The following is a 21547-nucleotide window of genomic DNA, read 5'->3' on the forward strand; positions in this document are numbered from 1 at the left end:
GATAAACGGACGCTCCCCGGGGACACTCACTCGCGGGGGAGGAGTCGGGGGAGGCTCGGAAGAGAGTGGGCTGAAGAAAGAGGAAATGTTTCTTTCAGAGGAAAATGCGGGGGAATGTAAATTCTGAGTGGCTGGGCCTGAATTTAAAGCCCTGCCCTGCCCCTTACCAGCCGTGTCACCTTGGACAGATACCAACCCTACTTGCCTCATTTGCATTCCATTAAGCAAAGATAGTGACCGCGCACCTTTGTAGAGGTGCCGTCTAGGCAAACGTCCCAGTCAGTCTACGACAGGCCCGACGTAGGGCGGCGATGGTGACATTCCTGTATGTGCCGTATGTAGGGGGCCGGGGTCATGTGACAGTGGGGGGCATCCCAGTGGGATGGTGTGGGAGTCATTTGGTGTGAGTTCTAATGACTGATCATGTGTAGAAACTTGGCTCCACTGGGATGTGTCACTGTCACCCAGAGCAGGGCGGCACTTGAAGCATTTGCCGTGACATGTTAAGAGGGGGAGAGGATGTGACAGACTGAATGTGACAGCGAGACAAATCCCGAGTGACATGATGGGATGAGCGCAGGGAGGCAGGCTCAGCACGCCAACGTGGGGGCCCACCAGGGGTGCCCTGTCCCCTCTCTCAGGGGGCTGGGAGGGGGTATCTCTACGGAGCTGCCGCTCAAGTACCTTCGGTGTTGTCACCCGCGGCTCCGGAAAAGAACCCGCTGGAAATGTGTGCAAAGCGGGCGGGGTGGAGCCCAGACTGGTTTCTCCTCTTCTTGGCTTTCGTCTCCAGAGTGGCTGATAAAAACAGAATGGCAGAATCGAAACCTAAGAATTTCTTGCTCCTCCTCTCTGTCCCCTGGGGAGGGAAGAGTGGCATAAATGCCACATCTCATTAAGCTTTTCCAAGCTCAGGCGGGCAGAGTGGTCCCACATGGGAGGCAGGCGGGGGGGCGTGGGGAGGCTGCAGGAAAGATCTGTCCAAGGCCATGGAGGCCTGCTCTGCAGCAAATGAAATAAGGGGGAACAGAGGATGTGAGGTAATAGCTGCTTTTATTAAAATGATATCAGAAGGGCGACAGGGACAGGAAGTTGGTAGATGTGGGGACAAGAGAGAGTGGCAGAGACAAGACGGCAGATCTATTAAAGTTGCCGTGGAAGAATCTCAGGCTCTCAGGGAAAGACCGCTCTTTGAACCGCATGAAGCTGAAATACTGAGGTCTGCAACATGGGTGGGAATCTGATTGCCCTTGACCTCAGGTGACTTAAAACCCAAGGCATAAAAGCCTGGCATAAATATTGGCATGAATAAGGGAAATGAGGAATATTTTTTCTGAGCTCAAACAGATGAAAGAATTAAAACCCCCATCCAAAGTGTAAGCCTGGGAGAGAAGATAAATACCCTAGTGACCCACATGTAAAACAGCCCATACACAAAGGAGTGGGGTTTGAGGTTAATGGTCATCTTGCCGATGCCACCCTGGAGGATAACAGCCACAGCTCCCCGTGGGCGTTACCGAGCACTGTCCACTCCCTCCGGGGTGGGAGGGGGAGGCTGGAGGGTGTGGGGCGTCATAGCAGCAGACTGGCCTGGGCTCCAGCAGGGCAGGGACACCCCCTGCTGATGAAGCAGTAGGGATAGGAAGCCCAGCCCTGGCCTTAGGGACTGAAGAGAAGGGAGAGGAAATAAGGATGCAAGTGCAGAGCGTGTGATATTGGGGTGACCACAGGAGGGCAGCAGCGGACACAGTGCAGCTGTCTTCCCTGGCCAAAGGGCAGGGTCTGTCCCATCTAGGCTCACGCCCCACCATCTAGAAAACTGTGGGGTTCTGGGACTTAAAAGTCGCACAGCCAGACTCTGGGGCAAGGCTGACTTTTTAGCCAACTAGAGACCCCGCTTGTGGCCACGTAGACAAATCCTTCCAGCCAGGGAAGGGGTGCAGGCTCCTTGAACCTTGTCCAGTCCTGAGCTCTGGGTGTCTGCAGGGAAGCCGAGTAGTGAGTGAGTGTTAAAAAAAAGAAAAAGCATCCAGCGAAATAAGGGCTTGGGTAGCACCCGCTGCCTCTGTCACTTCCGCATGAATTTCTTGTTGAGGAGGAAGATGAGGAGGTTGACGTTGACCTTGGCCTTGCTGAAGAGTTTCATGACGGCCACACCCTCGTACTGGAGCTGCAGGAGGTCCTGGGAGAAAGGGAAGGGGCAGGGAGGAGAGGTTAAAGGTTCTTTACTGCGGCCCGCCAGCCTATGAAACATCTCAGAGACTTACAGTCATCCAGGGGCACTGGCCACCGCACCTCACTTCACAGATGAGGAAACCAAGGCTGGGACATGACCAAATGTCAATTCCAGCAGAGTCGGGGTCTGAAACCAGTTTTCTCATTCAAAAGGCAAAAAACCAGCCAGTGTGGCTCTGTGGTTGGGTGTCGATCTAAGAACCAGGAGGTCGAGGTTTGATTCCTGGTCAGGGCACATGCCCAGGTTGCAGGCTTGATCCCCAGTAAGGGATGTGTAGGAGGAAGCTGATCAGTGGTTCTCTCTCATCATGGATGTTTCTATCTCTCACTCCCTCTCCCTTCCACTCTGAAATCAATAAAAAAATAAAATAAAAAAAAGTAAAATAAAAGCCAAAACAGCAGAACAAAAAGATTTCTTTGTTTTGTTTTGTTAATTCTTATCCAAGGATATTTTTTTCCATTGACTTCTAGAGAGAGTGGAAGGGAGGGAGACAGAGAAACATCCATGTGAGAGAGACACATCCACTGGTCGCCTCCCTCACGCACTCCAACTATGCCGGGGATCGAGCCTGCGATCCTTCAGTTAGCAGTCTGACACTAACCACTGTTAGACCAAAACTGGCCAGGGCAGCAAAAAGATTTGGATTTAAAACCACTGCTTTCCTGAATGGTCTCTGATTTAGGCTGGTTTCTTAACCTTTTATCCTCAGAGCCTGTAAAACAGGCATAATGCTTCAGAGCTGTGGAGAGGATTAAACGAGATAACGTGCCAAGTCCCTGACTTGCCATAGGGCTTCAAGTAGTAATCCTACTTCTGACGTTGCCAGCCCAGTCATTCTCCTGATGCGTGGCAGGGGGTCTGCAAAGACCCCCTCCCTTTTCTTCAGGAACCCGCGATGCCGATCGGGTGGGGAACAGAGCGGATGTCACCTGGGGCCGGCCCATGTCATGAGCTCGCACCTACAGCCTGGCCAGTGTCTTGAGGCTCGTGAGGGCGGCCCCTCACCTGATAGTGAAGCTGGAACCGCTCCATGTCCACGCCCAGGAACTTGGCATTCACTTCGAACTTTCCCGCCTCATCTCCAGGACTGATGTCAAAGATCACATTTCTGAAGCTATATCAGGAACAGGATTCAAGATGGGGGCTCTTGCCTCTTTCCAGGGTCACAGTCCCACTCTCCCACCCACGGCTCCTCACCCCGGGCAGTGCTCTGCCACCCGGAGCCCAGCCCTCCCCTCTGCCATCCCAGGGCCCAGCTCTGTCTTGTCCCAATCTTAATTCTGGTCACCATCCTGCCTCTATCTGCCCGGCCCCAATCACATGCTCTCTCCCCCGGGAACCTTTCCCAGGGTCCTCGGCAGGCCGTGGGGTGTCTAGAACTGTGCCTGACCACGCCCACTGCCTTCAACTTTGTGTGGACATGGCCGACCTCCCCACCATGCCAACGGCTCCTTCAAGGCAAGGACCATCCTTCTCCTCCCCTCCTACCTGGAGCCCAGCCCGGGCTCCACCCCCAGATAACGGGACAGGACCTCCTGCCCTCCGAAGAAACATACTGAGAGGTGGGGAGATCTTCAATTTCCACCAAGACACCCTTCTCCAGGAGCTGGGCCGCAGTGTAATGAAGAGACAGCTGCTTCTTCCCTTTCCCAGAACTCCTGATTAAACAGAGGCCCCAGAGAATTAATCCAATAAACTCCTCGGCACTAAAGACAGTGTACTTTCTGTGGCTGGTAGGGAGGAAATTAGACCCTGAGGGACACTTCTCACTGGTGGGAGACACAGGAGGGGCTGCACCTGAGCCCAAGACTCTGCAGGGGAGACCAAAGGCCCGAGTGAGGAGGGGCTGTGCTGTGCTGGAGTGAATGCCCCTCTGCCAGCTGGTGAGAGCGGGGCAAAGGTCAGCCTGGGCAGGGTGAGAGGTCACATGTGAAGAAGGAGGCACCTACTTGGACCCGGGGCCCAGGTGGTCCAGGCAGGCCCGGATGTACTGGCTGTAGTAGTCGCCCTGCTCCTCGTAGAAGCTGGTCTTGGCGTGCAGGCCCTGGAGCGTGGCCCGGAGCTTCACCAGCTCTGCCTGCCGCCGCTGCCGGTGCCGGCGCTGGTTACGGATGTCCTGGGGGGGGGGGGGAAGGGAGGGGGTGTTGGCCCTTCCTGGCAGGAGAGCCTCAAGGCCTGACCCAGGCCCAATAACAAGGGAGATTCCAAGGCTACTTTTCCTGAGAGGGGGACAATCTCAAGGATGCCATCCCAAACCTTCAGAGGATGGCCTTCCCCGCTGAGGAGTGACTGTCTCAAGGCTTCCTGATTCTCAGGAAAAGAGAGCTGCGCGCAAACCTCCTTCCCTGACCAAGTCTAAGCCCTTTCTCTCCAACAGGAGCCTTTGGAGGCCCAGCGGCCTTCCCCTGGGTGGTGACGATTTTGGGTGGGCACTTCCCAGGGAGAGGCCTGCCCTTGAGGTGCCAATACTATGCACATGTGTGCATGCACACACACAAGCACACGTGTACACACACACACACACACATGCACACACACACACGTGCACACACACACGCACACACACTGCCCCAGGCCCAGGCCATTACCTTGGCCAATTCGTCCACCAGCCCCTGGTAGCCATCGCTGGCGCGGACCAGCCCCAGGCCCTCCAGCTGGCGCAGGTTCCGCAGGGCACGCCGCTGTTTCTCCGCCAGCGGCAGGAGGGCGTCCGCCTTCAGGGAGCGGCGGTGCCGGAGGGGCTCCGCGTTCTGGGCCTCACAGGCCTGGCGCCAGCACATCAGCCGCTTGTGCGCTGCTTCCTGGGGGCACAGATGCTGCCTTAAGGTCTGTCTGGCCCCCCCAGTCCGTCCCCCAGCCAGGGCAGGCCCAGAGGCCCCAGCAGCAGAGGGGCACTTCGGGACATTGTCGGGAGCGGCCCCCAGAGCCCAGCTCCTGGGTGGCCTGTGAAGAACATGAGGTGTAACATCATAGACATGGAAGCCTCATGGGTCACTGGGGAGAGCAGAGGCTCACGGGAGACCCCAGGGAAGTACAGCAGAAAGGACTCCGGACAGACACTGGCTGCGACTTCCCAACACGGGCGCTGTGATGTGCCAGGGTGTCTGGGGCATCTCCCTCCTGTCCTGGGTGCCGGGACGTGCCTCTACCGCCATCCCAACTGCTCTCTGGAGAGCCCTGGCTGAGTCTTCACTCCGGCCCCTGGCCCCCCACCCTCTTACCACTTTCTCCGGCCTCCAAGCCTCCAAGCGCCCACCCCCTCGGCCCAGCACCAGCCTCTGGCCCGCATTCAGGTCGCCTGCCCAGACCGCCTCCTGGCACCCCCAGCACCGGCCTGGGGTCAGGGGCTGGTGTCCCGCCGAGCTCACCCTTGCTTCAGCGGGGAGCGGGGAGGAAGGTGGAGTCCCCGGACTCTGCAGCCAGAGGCTCCCCACAGCGAGGGCTGCTCTTCTCAGCCTGTGGGTCTCTGGGGTCAGGGGCAAGGCCTTGGCCCACCAGAGTTCTCCTTACTGGCGAGCAGCGGTGTCTGCTTGTGGTAGGTTATGGGTGGGGTCCCGGGGGAGGAATTGGCGGTGCCGGTGGCGTGAGGTGGAGACGAACAATACAGTACCTGTGAGCTGGACACTGGCAGGGACAACATCTCCTTGACGGAGTCCCCAGGGTGGAACTGCATGATGTCGGCCAGTAGCTGCTTGGTGCTGCAGGAGGAGAGGGGTGAAGGGGAAAGGTGAGGGGCAGGGGAAGGGTCTGGATGTGGGGTAGCTAGAGAGCTGACAGTAAGTGGGCCCCGCCTAGCACCATGGCTGCCAGGGACACTAGGGAGGGAGGAGAGCGAGGGGGAGTGTGCGAGGAGAAGGCAACCAGGAGGGAGACCCTGTGGTGCAGGAAGTGCTACCACCGTGGGAACATTCTGTGCTCTTCCACCTCTGTGTCCTCTGCCTGCGGGGCCCTCCCACAAAGTGTCTGCCTTTGAGTTTTTTGGCTGAAGTTTGCACTTGCTCCTCTGTGAGACCTTTCCCAACCCAGGTGTCCTTCCCCTCAGCCCTCAATGCACCGGACACCGCCGCCCTCTTGGTGGCTCTGGCTGGGTGTCCACCCCTGGCCTGACCCCGCTGCAAGGCCGTGGATGGCAAGACAGAGCCAAGCACCCAGCTCCCCGGTTTCCAGGTGAATGAATGAGGGGCCGCCTTGCTGGCGGGGAGACCGAGGTGGTGACTCAGCTCCTCTTCTGCCCGAAGACCAGCCCAGCCCTTTGTGAGCCTCTCTCACTTTTTATTTTTACAGTATTTACTTTTTAAATATATTTTATTGAATTTTTACAGAAAGAAAGGGAGAGAGATAGAGAGCTAGAAACGTCAATGAGAGAGAAACATCAACCAGCTGCCTCCTGCACACCCCCTACCGGGGATGTGCCCGCAACCATTGTACATGCCCTTGACCGGAATTGAACCTGGGACCCTTCAGTCCGCAAACCAATGCTCTACCACCGCAAACCAATGCTCTACCACTGAGCCAAACCGGTTTCAGTGCCTCTCTCACTTTTTAAAAAATATATTTTATTGATTTTTTACAGAGAGGAAGGGAAAGGGATAGAGAGCCAGAAACGTCGATGAGAGAGAAACATCGACCAGCTGCCTTCTGCACAACCCCCACCAGGGATGTGCCCACAACCAAGGTACATGCCCTTGACCGGAATCGAACCTGAGACCTTTCAGTCTGCAGGCCGACGCTCTATCCACTGAGCCAAACCAGTTCCGGCCCTCTCTCACTTAAAAAAAAAAAAAATGTATTTTTGTATTGATTTCAGAGAGAGAGGGGGAGAGAGACAGAAATACCAATTGGCTGCTTCCTGCACCCTCCCTACTGGGGACCAAACCTGAAACCTGGCATGTGCCCTGACCAGGAATCGAACTGGTGACTTCTTGGTTCATGGGTCAACGCTTAACCACTGAGTCACACTGGCAGGGCCTCCCTCACTTTTGCAGAACTGGGGGAAGCAAGCTCCAGGCCCATGTCGGACCATCACTTGGCAACAACAGGAATTAGAACCGTGAGCTCCACAACCAACTGGCTGTGCGGCTCTGGGCCAATCGCTTAACCTCGAGTTTCTTTCTGCAACTGGGAAGCAGCCCGTTGTTCAGGTTAAATGATAACATGAAAAAGCATCGGATCGACAGCACAACCACACACAAAGGTCTGCTGTTGCCAATGTCCTAACCCCTCCTTTGCCTTCAGCAGAAGCTGGCTGCCGGGGGAGGCAGCGGAGCGGCAGTATGGGGAATGCGTTAGGCTCAGGGAGAAGAGGACAGGAGAGCCTAGGAGGGAGGTGGACTGGCCACTTCTGTGCAGGCCGTTTTACTAGCCTGAGCGGGAAAGCTCAGGGGCAGGGGCCGTGGCCACGCCCACTCACCTCAGGAGAAGGCTCCGCGCACTGGTATCCTCAGCGCCCGTCTCCAGCCCTTCAAACTTGTTGGTAAGCGTCAGGGACAGCTCCAGCTTGCTCAGATCCACGCTCCCGTCGGCGGCTACGTTTTCCCCTGAGGTGGGGGGAGAAAAGGGAGAGATAAGCAAACACATCCACACGCAGAGACAGGGTCACAGTAGACGCTGCTCCACGCACCCCTCTTCCAGGAAGCTTTCCCACACTGATCCCGGCACCTCAACCCCGAGCACCAAGGGGAGGGCTGTTACCCAGGGAGCTCACCCTTGTGTCACTGGAGACATGTCTCCGCAGCTGTACCTCCCTGAGCCTAGAGCTCATAGCTCTCTCCTATCTGTCAGCACCTCCATTCTGTCTACCCCAATCCATAACTCCTGAAATCCTGAGCAAAACATCGATTGGCTGCCTCCTGCACGCCCCCACCAGGGACTGAGCCTGAAACCTGGGCAGGTGCCTTGATTGGGAATTGAACTGGCAACCTCTCGGTGCACGAGACAATGCCCAACCAACTGAGCCACACCGGACAGGGCTAGCTCATGGGACTTAATTGGCCACTTATATGATGGCATGTGTCTCTACTGTCTTCCCACCCTCTCTGCATCAGTCTGTGACCACGTGTCCACCTCCCAATGAGAGGGAGAGGGAGGAGGAGTGGGTAACCAGCTTCCTGGCACACATCGTTGGCTGCACAAAAACTCTAGAGGGCAGGTGAGCATGCCCTGCTCACCTGCCTGTCCATCCCTCCCTGCAGGCCCCCAGCTGGCCCCAGCACGCACCGACGAGGTCAGGGACCGTGGGCAGCTCCCCAAGGTCCTCCAGGAGCTCGTGGAGGGGGTCACGGTGATCAGGAGCGATCCAGTCCTGGTGCTCCAGCAACAGCTGCGGCATGGAGGCAGGGTCTGAGCCTGCAAGGGTCAGCCCCCCACCCATCGTGGACTTCCACAGCCCTGCCCGCCTGCCCAGACCCCCCAGGTGCAGCCCCTCACCCTGTGGGTGTTGACCAGCTCCCCCACGGTGATGTACACGGTGGGTTTAGACACGGCCACCATGTCCGCGTACTCGTCCATCGCGAAGCGCTCTTCTGGCTCGGGCACCTGGCAGGCTCGGCAGACGAACCTCCTATCTCCACGGGGGGGGCGGGGGGGGGGCGGGTCAGCACCTCCTTGGGCCTCTGGCCCCCTCCAGTGACCGGCCAAGCCAGCTCTGACCTCCAGTCTCAGCTCCACCCTCTCTCTGTCCTGCCTCCCTCTCTCCCAATTCCCCCCAAACCACTTCCTCAATAGTCCTCTTTCCCTCCCCTGGGGTGTGCTTCCAACAACCTCCCCTCCAGCCCACAACTATTCTCTTCATCTCATGCCTCTCTTCCTCGTGGATTCCCGAGACGGGAAGTGGGACGTGAGTTCGGAGGAGGAGAAAAAGGGCACGGAGAGGAGCAGGGTGCCAGGACTCTAGACCTGAACTTGAAGTGCGTCTCCTCCAGATAGTCGTTCAAGACTTGCAGGTGCCGGCTCTCCCCCGAGAAGGTCTTGCCCGCTGCGGCGTGCTGCAGGAGCTGAGCCACGGCCCCCAGGGTGTGGCGCTGGGGGGCGGCCAGGGCACCGCCCGCTGCCATGGCCACAATGTCAAAGGCGTCGGGGGCCACTACCGCGGGGTTCAGGAATCGGTAGTACAGCAGGTTCCCCACCACCTGAGGGCAGAGGGGACATCTCAGCAGCGCCCTGGGCCCGGCCCTGGCAGCCCAGCCCCACCTGCCCAGCTCACTGGGCTAGAAAGGCCCACCAGGACCTAGAGCAGGCCAGCAACTTGCTCAAGGTCACACAGCAAACTTGAGGGAGAGGTAGGACTAGAACCCAGATCTCCCGACAAGTCTAGGGTCGTCAGTTCATGTCCTAATTGCCTGTCCGTCTTCCACCTGAAGCCCTGCTGGTAAGCCAGGGTCCATTTCACTTCGTACATTTTTAGAGGACAGGGTTTTCTTGTCCTCTTGTCTCAGTCTAGTTCACTGGGGCAAAGGACAGCCCGAGCGGCTGGGGAGGAGAGACACTTGCCTTATAGATTTCGTTTTCCGTGGCGTCAGGGAACTTCTCTGCCAGAGTCGTCCTCAGGACCTTGGCCACATATCGCATCCCGTAGCTGGGGACAAGGCAATTGGTGAGCTGTGTTCCTGCCCCTTTCCCCGGAGTTCAGAGCAGCGGGGCAGGAGTGCCCCCCACTGCAGGCTCAGCCACACCGGAGTTCAGCACCAGCACGGACCCTCCACAGCCAGCTCCCCGATGCCCTCCCCCAAACATCTCTGGGTCTTGTCCCTCCCTCATGCCCTGTGTCCGTAACCCCAGACCAGGGCCCTCACCCACTAGGCTCTCAGTTTCCCACCGGGCCTGTGAAGAACATACATACAATAATATGTCCCCATAATCACTTGATGTTTCCTCTGTGGCTCCAGTGAGTCCTGACAGGCCACATGCAGACCTGCGTCTGGATTCCAGCTCAGCCTCTGGCAGGGTGTCTGTGCACTCTCTCCCTGCACCTCCTAGAAGCCCTAGGGCACCCCCAGCCACATCCCTTCGTCCTGCCCACCCCTCAGGACTGCTCTGCTCTTCCCATCACAGCCTGGCCGGGGCGGGGCGGGCTGTTGCACATACGGAATTTGGTCCACAGACGAGATGATGGCTACGAGGAATTTGTCGGTCACGGCGAGGAGGCTGCGAAGGGAGATGTCCAGTCGTCTCTGGACCTCAGGGTGGCTCAAGGCCTGCTCTGGGGTGACGCTGTAGGGGAGGTGGCTGTGGGCAGAGAGAGACAAGGTATCGGCCAGAGTCCCCCTCCCAGGGCCTCTCCTCCTAAGGTCTTCTCCCTTAAGCTCTTCATCTAACAACAGGATTGCATGCACACACGTGCTAAGGGCCGCCCAGCATGCTTCAGGGGATCTGGCCAAAATAAGGAAAAGGACTCAGAAGGGACCGGGTCCATGTGAGTGGAAAGTAAAGGAAGGGCTGGAATAGCCACGGGAGGTGGAAAAGTGCAGAAGAGAACGGAGAACCTGGGGCCTGTGGGAAGTCTCCCGAGAGGAACTGAGGACACCAGGGCTGCGGGCACTTAGGCTTTGGCAGTCAGAGCAACAGGGAAAGCTGGGCCAGGGCCTGTGCGCCACCGCGAGAAGCCACCAGCACTGCCTGCCCTCCTCCATGGCTCCCTTCCCTAGTACCTACGCATCTGAGTAATGCCTCCATTCTGTAAGGCCAACCTGTTTCTCCACTATCTCATCTGCCTATTCATCATAAATCTGGATATTCATCTATACCCCTATCAATAAGGAGTCCATATCCCAACTCCTAACAAATCTGACATATCATTCACCGGCACTGACACAGCAATTAGACAAATCTGCAAACTCATCTGTGCTGCTCTTTCTATGTTAAGCACACCAGGTCCAGTGTCATTTGCGTCAGTCCCACAGTAATTACCAAAGGAGGTCTGAAAGGCTACCTTATTTCAACCTATAGGGCTGGTGTTGCATTTGAATAATCAGCATGCTCATTTACATGCCACCTTCAAAGCACACCCACGCTTCCCCCCGTGGGGCCCAAGACAGAGCAGATCAAAGAGAGCTCTCCCTCTGTCCTCTGCCCACCTCTCACCTGCGCTGCCCTGTCTGGGCCTCGGTCTGGTTGACCCAGCTCTTGTAGATGTGCACCGGGTCCGTGTGGATGCTCAGCATCTTGTCCTCCAACACGTCCTGGATTACCTTGCTCAGGATCTCCCTCAGGGCGCTCTGTCCGCGCCCGTTACGGTAGAATCTCACCACCAGCCTCACCACAGTTGGGTTGCCTGTCACCATGTCCTGGGGCTGTTCTACCTTTGCCCTATGGGAGGAAGTTCAAGAGGTCATTGAAGCTGGCCTCCTGCCTGTGTAGGACAAACAGTTGCTTTTCCTTGTTGAGATTTTTGGCTCTTTGAAGCCTGCTCCGGTGTCCCTCCTCCTAGAAATGACCTGTTATCTCCAGCTCATCTTTTGTGCGAAGGTGTCAGCCCATGTCCTCCTGCTGTGCTATCCTAGGAGATGTCTGACAGCCACTCCACGGGAGGCACAGAAAAGAGGTCTTCTGATTCCATTTCTAGCCTCAACCCTCAACAAATGGCTGCCTTGTGAAGGAACCAACAGCGGCATCTCCTAACCTGTGCTCTTCCCCTTCCTTTGCATCCGGAAAACCTACTTGATTTCCTCCTGGAGCGCCGTCCTGAACAGCTGGAGCAGGAGATAGGCCTCGCGGCGGTTGGAGGCATAGTTGTACAGACTGAAAATCACGGACTCCATGAACTTGGTGGTTTTATTCTGCGGCATCTGGAAGATCAGCTTGGCCAGGTAGATGGGCTGAGTCTGCAAGCAATGGGGGAGACGGGCATGACTGCTCACGAACCTCAAGGACCAGGATCAGAGAAAGGACGGTTTTCCTGATGAGAACTTGGAATGGAGAAAGCGCTGTCACGTTTTCTCAGGGGTGCAGAAGCATTGCAGACAAATGGGAGGAACAGTCCCTTTGTCGGGGGGTGAGGGGGAGGCATTAGGACTATGGGAAAGGACACCTCACACGGAGGCAAAAGCACTGGCAGGCCTCAAGGTCCCAGAGCCTCAGGAGATGGTGGAGACATCTCCTTCCAAAGTCCTCTGCTCACCTGGAGCAGGTAAAAGAGGTGCTGGTAAGCTTCTAGCTTCTGCCGTTTCTCTTTACTCAGCGCCTTTAGTCCCTTCTGCTTGTCCAGAACCATCATGTCCGACAGCTGTTCCTTGTTCTTCTTGGTCAGCTTCTTGCAGTGGAGGACCACCTCCTGCGGGGGAGCGGGGGGAGAGGAAAGGGAGGAGGTGGGGAGGAGAGCGGATGACACAACCAGCCCGGGCCAGCACGGAGCACAGAACATATGGTCTAGAATCAGCGGCTGGAAGAACCAGGGCTTTCTGCTGTTCAAGGTCTTTAAGGCGTGAGCCAAGGGAGCTAAGCAGTTCTAGGGTGAGGAGGGGCCCCTCCTTCTGCCCCAAAACTCCACCTGGCACCCCTGCTCTCACAGGGTGAGTCCCCAGAGAGAACTGGGTTGCCAGGCTGAGGCATCATGTCTACTGGGTGTTTTTTTTAGGTTTTTTTTTTTTTTTTAATATATATTATTGCTATTTTACAGAGAGGAAAGGAGAGGGATAGAGAGTCAAAAACATCGATGAGAGAGAAAAATCAATCAACTGCCTCCTGCACACCTCCTACTGGGGATGTGCCCACAACCAAGGTACATGCCCTTGTCCGGAATCGAACCTGAGACCATTGAGTCCGCAGGCCGATGCTCTATCCACTGAGCCAAACTGACTTTGGCATGTCTACTGGTTTTGCTGTTAGTTCTTCTTCTTCTTTTTTGAATTTATTTGAACCAAAACTGATAATAATTACCAGGAAGCAAGACCTAAAATGCTCCCCTGTTAGTTCCTATTGGACTGTTATACAAATTTAAGTGGAGATACCATTTCTATCCCACCCCTGCGTGATTGTATGGTAAGTTAGAGTTTAAGGAGCTATCTATCTCTACATTTGGCCCGGTGAGGTGGGCCCTCTCGTTATTCCCACTTTACTAACGAGGAAACAGACTCAGAGGTTAATCACCAGCCCACAGTGCCTGGCATCGGCAGAGCCAGGCATTCCAATTGCATGTCCAATGCTCTTTCTACTATATCACGTGTCCAACAAATTACGAGGGCAGAGGACCCCTGGACCAGGGACCTGAGCAAGGAGATGAAATCCAGACACTTAACAATAGCGGATTGGCAACCACAGAGTGTCACTCTCACGGCTCCAGAAGCAGCCGGATTCGGGGCAGGCCCCTCACCTGCAGGGTGATCCGGTTCTTCACCAGCAGGCCAATCTTGATGTCCATGAGGTTGAGGTCCTGCTCTAGCTGCTGGTTGGACCGGATCGTCCTGACCACCTCTTCCTGGAGCTTTAGCAGCTCTGCCTCAGCCAAAAAGTCCTGCTGGCTTTGATTCAAGAGGTGGACAAATCTGCGCACCACGCTGAGCGGGGGGTGGGGCGTGTGGACTGGCAGGAAGGAAAGAGGCATCAGGATCAGAATGCGCTCACCACCCACCCCCTACCCTAGTCATGCTACCCTCAGTCCCCCATCTGGTTACAGCCAACAGGCCCCAGACCCCCTGTGGTTCTGCCTGTAGCTGGAGGACAATGGGCAGCCTCCCAATCGGTCCTGTCCCTGACCTCCTCCTTAACCAGGCATGATGAGGACGAGCTGTCCTCCCATGCCGGTGGACTCACCCCCAATAGGGGCCTATCCTAGTGATGGCCACGCCAAAGTCAGAGCCCCAGCTCCCTCGGATGATACCTCTGGGCCCACCTATTCCGATTTACTACCCACTTCTGCTGAGCTAACTTGTTCTCATCCTTCATCCCAAGTTCATTTTCACCTATCAGCCTAAGGAAGGTCCTTTTCTTTCCGGGTGGCTTTGGCGGTAGCAACAGGAAGATAATGAGAGCCTGGAATCTAATGCACCTGATCAGAGGAGCTGTCCCGTGAGCAGGCTTTCTGCTACTGGGGTGGGCAGGGCGGCTTCTGTCACCACACCCATTCAACATTCCTGCAGACAACCTGTACCTCCCCCTTACCTGCTGTGCAGCCCCAGGAGCAGTATCTAGACCTGCCTGACTCTGGGGGGATCCCCGTCTCTCTCATCAAACTGGGGGATGCCCCAAGCCAGGGGCATCTGCTCACTGTCCTGCCCACTCCAGGCCCTAAGGCAGGCTGGAGGTTTGGGACAGCAGCAGCCAATGAGAGGAAAGGGCTCAGAGGGCCCGATAACTTCGCCAGGACCCCACTTTGCAAGTGGTGGGGTGGGGTGACATTTTCCCTGAAAACCACCAGACTCGCGCAGCCAAGACACCAGACACAGAGGAGGGAAACCGGGCAGCTCCCTCACGGCGCAGAGCACGGCCGGGCAGCTCACCCAGCATCCTGTAGTCGTCCCGGGCCTTCCTCGCTCGGAAAAAGGCCTGGATCTTCACCACAGCGTTAACCTGCCGTGAACACGGACAGGAAAGGGATCACTGACCGCCCTCGCCCTGGTTTCCGGGGTAACGGCTGGGAATAGGGACAGGGCGAGGAGGACGACACTCACATTCTTCTGGAAGTAGCCCAGTCGCCTCCGGTATTGCCTCCGAGCTGCCCACATCCGGGCCCAAGCCTGGATCTGGGGAAGGAGACACACTGCCCTCAGACCCAGGACACTTCAGCCACCTCCCGAGATCACAAGTCAGTGACAGGGCTGAAAGACTGCCCTCGGGGGATTTTTCCAGAGGGACAGGGACCTGGCCGAAGCATGCCCGCTACCTTGATGACGGCATCGACGTTTGCTTTTAAATACTGCAACCGTTCCAAGTACGCCTTCCTCTGTCTGTAACCCCGCCAGTGAGCCTGCACGTTAGGAGAGAAAAGAATTAACCCTGCCTGCTCCCTGTTGGCCTGAGAGGCTTATAGACAAGCTTGTCCTGGGCTCTCTAGGGAGAGTGGAGGGAGACGGGGAGACTGGCCCTGTTCCCCAAGAACTCCGAATTTCACGGGGGAGGCCAGCCACTGGCACAAAGCCAGCCATGCCCTCTGCCACGTTCCCTGGTACCAGCTCGCATTATACAACCAAGCACACGTACCCATGCTCACCAACACCTCCTCGCAGAAACGTAACTAAGGTTCAAGCTTAGAAGAAATTAATAAAGCACACACCTACTCACCAACTTAAGCAAACCATGCACCATGTCCTCCCCAGATACACTCACCCACGCACTGAGCCCACCCACAGACATCACACTCCCCGTCAGCCCTCACGTGCACCGTCTGGAGGCACACGGCGGCATGGGTGTGAAGTGTGCACGGGCACAGAGCTGCGTGCCCTCCACCTCTACCAGTGGGTACAGGTCACTGACACTCTCAGCTCACACTTCTCTTTACAACTACACCATGCAGCTCTAAGTAAATCTTCCCTCCGAGGTCCCCAGTAATTCAGCTGTCAGTCTAATGGCCTCTCCCCATGACTGGTCTGCTACGAAGGGTTCAAGTGACCTCCCTCCTCCATAAACCACACCCGCTTTGGTCTCTAAGACACAGATCTCACGGCTCCCTTCTGTTTCGGTCTACTTACCAGGGGCCTCTTCCCTTTCACCCCAAGCTTGTGTGACGCTCATTTTCCTAAAGAACCACTTGGACTATGTCTCTCTCAGCCCCGAAGCTCCCAGAAGTTCTCATCCATCTGACCCCACACTCCCATCTGAATTTTTCATTGGTCTCTACCTTCTTAAGGATTCTAGCCGCTCCAGATACTTCACTTTCTTCTAATCATGCTTTATGATTTTCTGTCCCTGAATCTTTGCTTATGCTCCGCCTCACCACCACCACTCCCTCCACCCCCCACTCCAGCCTTATCTCTACCCTCTGAAATTCCTCCTCCTTTAGGGCCCAATCAAATTCCTCCCGGGCGCTCCAGCCCTGGCATACACTCTACCACTGATAACGCTGACGTCTGGTGGGTTATGAGCATCCCCTTCAGCCAATGTCCTCCCAGCCCTTCTCTAGGCCATCTCTCCTGGCCAGGCCTTCCCCAGCCTAAGGATTGCACTGCCCCTCTGCTGGGACAGGATGTAAGAGCCAGCTTGGCTGGAGTGACCCCGGAGGCCCCATTTTCTTTTTTCTTTTTTTTAAATATATTTTATTGATTTTGTGCAGAGAGGAAGGGAGAGAGATAGTTAGAAACATCGATGAGAGAGAGTCATCGATCAGCTGCCTCTTGCACACCCCCTACTGGGGATGTGCCCGCAACCAAGGTACATGCCCTTGACCGGAATCGAACCAGGGACCTTTCAGTCCCCAAGCCGACGCTCTATCCATTGAGCCAAACCGGTTTCGGCGGGAGGCCCCATTTTCATGTCTTTCCTCATCACTCCTTCCTCTCCCACCTCAGGTACTGCCTGGCATACCCTCTGGACAGCTGCCGAGTAAAGGACACAAGTGGCTCCTCCTTAACCGGGGGCCTCGCAACCTGGATTGTTGGAATTTAGGACTCGGACTGGGTCCTGACCAAGGCCAGAGCGTTCGGGAGAGATTACAGTCTCACACCCAAGCAGGCTCGTTTCTGAATCTCTTTTCTCCATCGCTCTGTGCCACCTCCCCCTCTCTATCTCCCAGGGCTTAGGCCAGACTTTGACGGCACCAGCACCGGTAGCAAATGCCTGTCCTCCTCTCACTGTCCATGTGGTTTTTTTTGGCTCCTTGGAGAGTTGGTGTGAAATTCCAGCCCAGGCTCATAGGAGGAATCCCTATGATTCAGACCTCACTAAATGTTGATGACTAAGGTTCTGTATCAAGTTCTGGGACTGATGCCCTGAAATATAGCAGCTCATAATGGCTACCACCGATGGAGCGCCTGCTGAACGGTGTGCTACATGTAATTTTCCTACCTAATCCTCACATTAGATGACTGCCATCATAATGAACGAGGAAACTGAATGCTGGTGAGGGCTGAGCTAAGGTGCTCGAGGTCACAGGACCCAGAAATAATAGGACCAGGAGGCAAACTCCAGCCTCTGACTCCAAAGCCTGAGTTCTCAATTACCGCCCACATGCCCTACATCATAATCCATAATCGAGGGCCATTTCCCAGTCTCAGCCTGTGCATCTGGGATGCTCTGAGGTTGTCTTTTTGCCTCTACTATCACAACGTCTAATGTCAGCTGTATTCCAGTGACCAATGAGCTGTCTCACACCCATCTCCCACCCCTGCCCAGTGCCCAGTGGCAGCCTTTGCAGATGCCAGGCGTTCAGAGATGTTCATTAAATAAAGTATCTTTACACTGCCAACACCTCCATGAGGCCCTCCAGGTCGCATCTACCTGGGGAGGTCTCTCTTTGCTCAGCTCCCATCACTCCTGGCTTGTAAAGTGCCCAGCCTGAGGTTACAGTCTCACACCCAAGCAGGCTCGTTTCTGAATCTCTTTTCTCCAGAGCTGGAAGGCAGGGGGCCCAAGGCTCTGTGCCACCTCCCCCTCTCTCCCAGGACTTAGGCCAGACCCCCTTATTCTTGCAAGAATAAGACTGGGAAGGACCGACTAAAGATAAAGGGCAGAAGTTCTTTCCCTAAGAGCTATTCCGCCTCTTTCTGTTTAACCACTGCCTTTCTTCATTCCTCCTATTCTAACAGGAAGTCCTCCTGTAACCTAAACTCAGGCACTAATTTAAAGCACTTTAGATATCATCTCACTGAGTCCTCACTACACCCTCTAAGGTGGTGCTACCATTTCAGGTTCTGTTCTTCATACGAAGAAACAGCAGGAGTAACCTGTCACAAGGGAGAGAGCTGGAATGCAAACCCAAGTGGTCTAGGGCCTAATCCACGCTCTTCACCAGTATGTTCAGAGGCCAAAAGACCATCCCAAACCCACTCAGCAAAAAGGAAGTAGCAAGGGCCCGGCTGGTATGGCTCAGTGGTTGAGTGTCGCCCTGTGAACCAGAAGGTAGAGGTTCGATTCCCGGTCAGGGCACACGCCTGGGTTGAGGGCTCAATCCCCAGTAGGGGGTGTGCAGGAGGCAGCCAATCAATGATTCTCTCTGATCATTGATGTTTTTCTCTCTCCTTCCCTCTCTGAAATCAATAAAAAGATATATATATCTTTTAAATAATAAATAATATAATAAATAATAAATGAAAATATTAAATAAATTAAAAATAAATTATATATATATATATATATATATATATATATATATATATATATATATATTTTTTTTTTTTTTTAAGTAAGTCAGAGGGAACCACGAAGCTCAGATAAGTTCAGGCCCTGAAGGCGGAGAAAGCTAGAACCCAGCACCTGGATCTTGATGACGGCTGGGAGCCGGGTCCTCAGAAAGTGCGAGCGCTCAGCAAACTTCTGCCGAACCAGGAAGCCGCGGAGGCGGGCCTGGAGCTGGATGACAAAGCCGACGTTGGCCTTCCAGAGCTGTTGGCGGTCGTGGGCAGCAGTGACCTTGGTGACGGCTGACTGTGGAGGCGGAAGAGAGAGCCGGTGGGTGGAAGCTTCTCTCGCAGGGGATCCCTCACCCATGGTCTCCTCCCTTGCAGGGGCCCCGCCAACCTGGATCTCCTCCCGCGTCAGGTGGGAGGTGTTGAGGCAGCAGCCCCGGGGGCGCTCCCAGGTCCCCTGAAAGGTCTGGAGGTGGAAATAGTAGGCGGTGCCATCCTTCATGTCATGTTGAACCCAGAAGGCTGTGTCCCCTAAGCAGGAGCCAAGTAAGCAGAGAAAGGTCGGTAGAGGCAAGAGGTGGCTAAGGAAGGCTGAGAATAGGGGGTCAGGCTAGGGCCATTACCTGGGCGCCTCTTCTTTGCCATGGCGCCTTCCAGGACTCGCTGGTAGCTGTCGGCACAGTCAGGAACCACCCCTCGGAGGGCCACATTGGGGTTCCTCAGCACCCGCTCTGTCTGGTCTGCTTTGCCCTCCTTAATGGCCTGGTTGATGGCGGCCACACCAAGAGCCACTGGCAAGGGCATCAGAAAGGCCTGGTCAATTCTTCCCCAAGTCCTCCCCATGGGCCCTGTCCTGCCCACCGGTAAGGGACTCGGAGGAGGACACAGAAACACCCCGTGTGATGGAGAAGACAGGGACTATCCCAGGATGGATGCAGACACAGCTGTGCTTGAAGAAAAGACCGCAGTCAAGGAAGGCTTCCCGGAGAGGCAGCGTAGGGTGAGCTGGGTAAAAGTCAGCTGGTACAGAAGGTCAAGGCCAGGATATGGGCACAGAACCCCAGAACAGTTTCTTAGGAAGAAAATAAAGTCCAAGAAGTGGAGGTGGTAGATGCAGCACCTGCCTTCCAGTCACTCACAGACAGATGGACAAAGGGACTCCAGACACTGAAAGCTAACATGTTTGTGTCTATTGGCACTGATCCTGCCTATTTTTCCTCAAAACCAGGACTTCTTTACACTCAAGACTAAACGCTCTATAGCCAGGGCTGATGGGTACAATAGCGAATAGTACACCTCTTTGGCCCCCACCTGATTTCACATGCTCACATTGTGGGGGGAAGTGCCGCATAGAAGGAGGCAATGGGGAGACATCGCACTCTCCACCCCTGAGGTTGTCCTGCCCAGTGACTGCTGGGAAATCCAAGCTATGGTCTAAGCAGCAACCCTTCTGTTCTGATTCCAGCCCACTTCCCCGAAGAGGCTGAAAGGGAGATGGAGGTGGCTGGGGAGGCCCTGGTTATCTGGGCTCCTGCCGAGCCCACAGCTCCTCCCCTCCCCTCCACCCTGCTGCCCCCTGCCCGGCCATTTACTCCTCTGAGCTGTGTGTGTGTCCTGGTTGGCTCTGGCCACTTCCTGGCGGATCTCTTCCAGCCACAGCACAGCTCCCGGATCCCTTGTCCCCTGGGAAATTGAGAGATAGAAGAGCCCAGGTGGTCTCCCTGGTTCCCAGGTCCAGCCGCCCAGGGGCCCCCACTGCAGGCTGACATTGGGAGCCACGGGGACAGCAGTCACCCCTGCTCTCCTCCCGCCTTGCTTAGGGATGGCCTGTGCCCCGTGGGACTGCTGCCCTCAGGTTTCTTTCCACCTGTTTTCAGGTTTGCTCCCTGCTTCTCCCCCCAACATCATCTCAGCTTGGCCACAGCATCCCCAGAACTCTCACACTTACCTCAGTACCCACCACCCTGTCAACAGCTCACTTCCCTGCCCAATGCCTGAGCCATGTCCAGAGAGAGCCAACACTGGAGACTCGCCTGCCTGCCCTGCTCCCCATTACCCTGCTTCACGCCTTCTTAGGCCCATCCGATCCTGACCTTTACCTTCTCCTTCCCAACCTTCTCTACCACACAAAGTGCCACATTTTTTAATTCATTTTATTTTTACCCCCATTCCAGGAGGTATGTAGGACCAGGGCATGTAGTATTTCATAGATGAACTAGAAGCCTGAAGCACAAAATTCATGCAAGGGACTTGGCCCTCGCAGCCCTGACTTCGTCCGGTAAGTCGTTCTGCTGTTTGGTCTAATTAGCATATTAGCTCTTATTATGTAGAAGGATAAGCGGAGCTCAGAGTCATTAGAGATTTGCTAGAGGTCACATGGTCGCTAATGTCAGAGCAGAACATGTCTAACCCAGCTCTCTGGCTCCCAGGCCTGTGCTTGTCCCCGCACAAGGCCTCACTGCTGTGCTGGCAACCAGAGCGTCTGGTGGCCATCTCCTCCATGGCCAGGTCACACCCTTCCTACCCCCTCCCCAGAAGGGACTGTCCCATGATGCATACTGGCTACAGTCCTATCCACAAGGGATGTCCTTCCTGCTCTGATGACCAACCCAGACAGCCCAAACCTCACCTGGGCCTTCCGCCTTTTGGCTGCCACGAGGAGGAGATGGTACCGAGGGGCGACAGGGAGGCTGACATTTTCCAAACCGGCTGAGGGAAGCAGCAGGGCGGATAAGGTCTTCTCAGGGCTGTCCTGGTTCAGAGCCTCATTGATGAGACTGACCGCGAGGACCTCTGGGAAAGAGGGCGAGGTGGGCGGGGGCCCAGACCTATGGCTAAGAGACAGGGCTCCCCGCAGCGGCCATCCTCCCCCTGCCCCAGGCTCCACTTACGATCGGTCTCTTCCTGGACCTGGGCGTTGACCTGGCTCACAGTGGCCTGCAAGTCATTCCAGCTCAAGAAGGCCCCGTTCGCCCCACGCTCCTGTCGCAGCTTCACCAGCGCATCAAAGTAACTGGCAGCAGGCGAGCAACAAGGGCACCGTCAGCCAGAATCAGGGGGACTCCCGACCGACTTCCCTCCTGGCCTCCAGGATATCAGC

General features: G+C 55.8%; 2 protein-coding genes across 3 annotated transcripts in view; one reads left to right on the forward strand and one right to left on the reverse strand.

The window, feature by feature from the left end:
- Positions 1-939: 939 nt before the first annotated feature.
- Positions 940-21547, forward strand: part of METTL25B (methyltransferase like 25B) — a 158838-nt gene continuing 138230 nt past the window's right edge. The window contains exon 1 of the mRNA XM_084866828.1: positions 940-955. The gene's annotated coding sequence lies outside the window, so the exon portion shown is untranslated. The remainder of the gene's footprint in view (positions 956-21547) is intronic.
- IQGAP3 (IQ motif containing GTPase activating protein 3) overlaps positions 1037-21547 on the reverse strand; it is a 34727-nt gene continuing 14216 nt past the window's right edge. For both annotated transcript variants that reach the window (XM_084866686.1, XM_084866685.1), the window contains exons 14-38: positions 21339-21460; positions 21077-21240; positions 20040-20130; positions 19071-19238; positions 18839-18978; positions 18575-18745; positions 15051-15134; positions 14839-14910; positions 14668-14737; positions 13542-13750; positions 12351-12503; positions 11891-12054; positions 11315-11539; positions 10319-10459; positions 9725-9809; positions 9131-9363; positions 8663-8795; positions 8453-8555; positions 7647-7773; positions 5847-5934; positions 4825-5037; positions 4186-4352; positions 3793-3894; positions 3242-3350; positions 1037-2182 (exon numbers count right to left, since the gene is read on the reverse strand). In XM_084866686.1, coding sequence (XP_084722812.1) covers positions 2069-2182; positions 3242-3350; positions 3793-3894; positions 4186-4352; positions 4825-5037; positions 5847-5934; positions 7647-7773; positions 8453-8555; positions 8663-8795; positions 9131-9363; positions 9725-9809; positions 10319-10459; positions 11315-11539; positions 11891-12054; positions 12351-12503; positions 13542-13750; positions 14668-14737; positions 14839-14910; positions 15051-15134; positions 18575-18745; positions 18839-18978; positions 19071-19238; positions 20040-20130; positions 21077-21240; positions 21339-21460 — 3448 coding nt within the window. In that variant the 3' untranslated portion in view covers positions 1037-2068. The remainder of the gene's footprint in view (positions 2183-3241; positions 3351-3792; positions 3895-4185; positions 4353-4824; positions 5038-5846; positions 5935-7646; positions 7774-8452; positions 8556-8662; positions 8796-9130; positions 9364-9724; positions 9810-10318; positions 10460-11314; positions 11540-11890; positions 12055-12350; positions 12504-13541; positions 13751-14667; positions 14738-14838; positions 14911-15050; positions 15135-18574; positions 18746-18838; positions 18979-19070; positions 19239-20039; positions 20131-21076; positions 21241-21338; positions 21461-21547) is intronic.

Source organism: Pipistrellus hanaki (assembly GCF_964339955.1).
Source record: "Pipistrellus hanaki genome assembly, chromosome: 18".
NCBI lineage: Eukaryota > Metazoa > Chordata > Mammalia > Chiroptera > Vespertilionidae > Pipistrellus > Pipistrellus hanaki.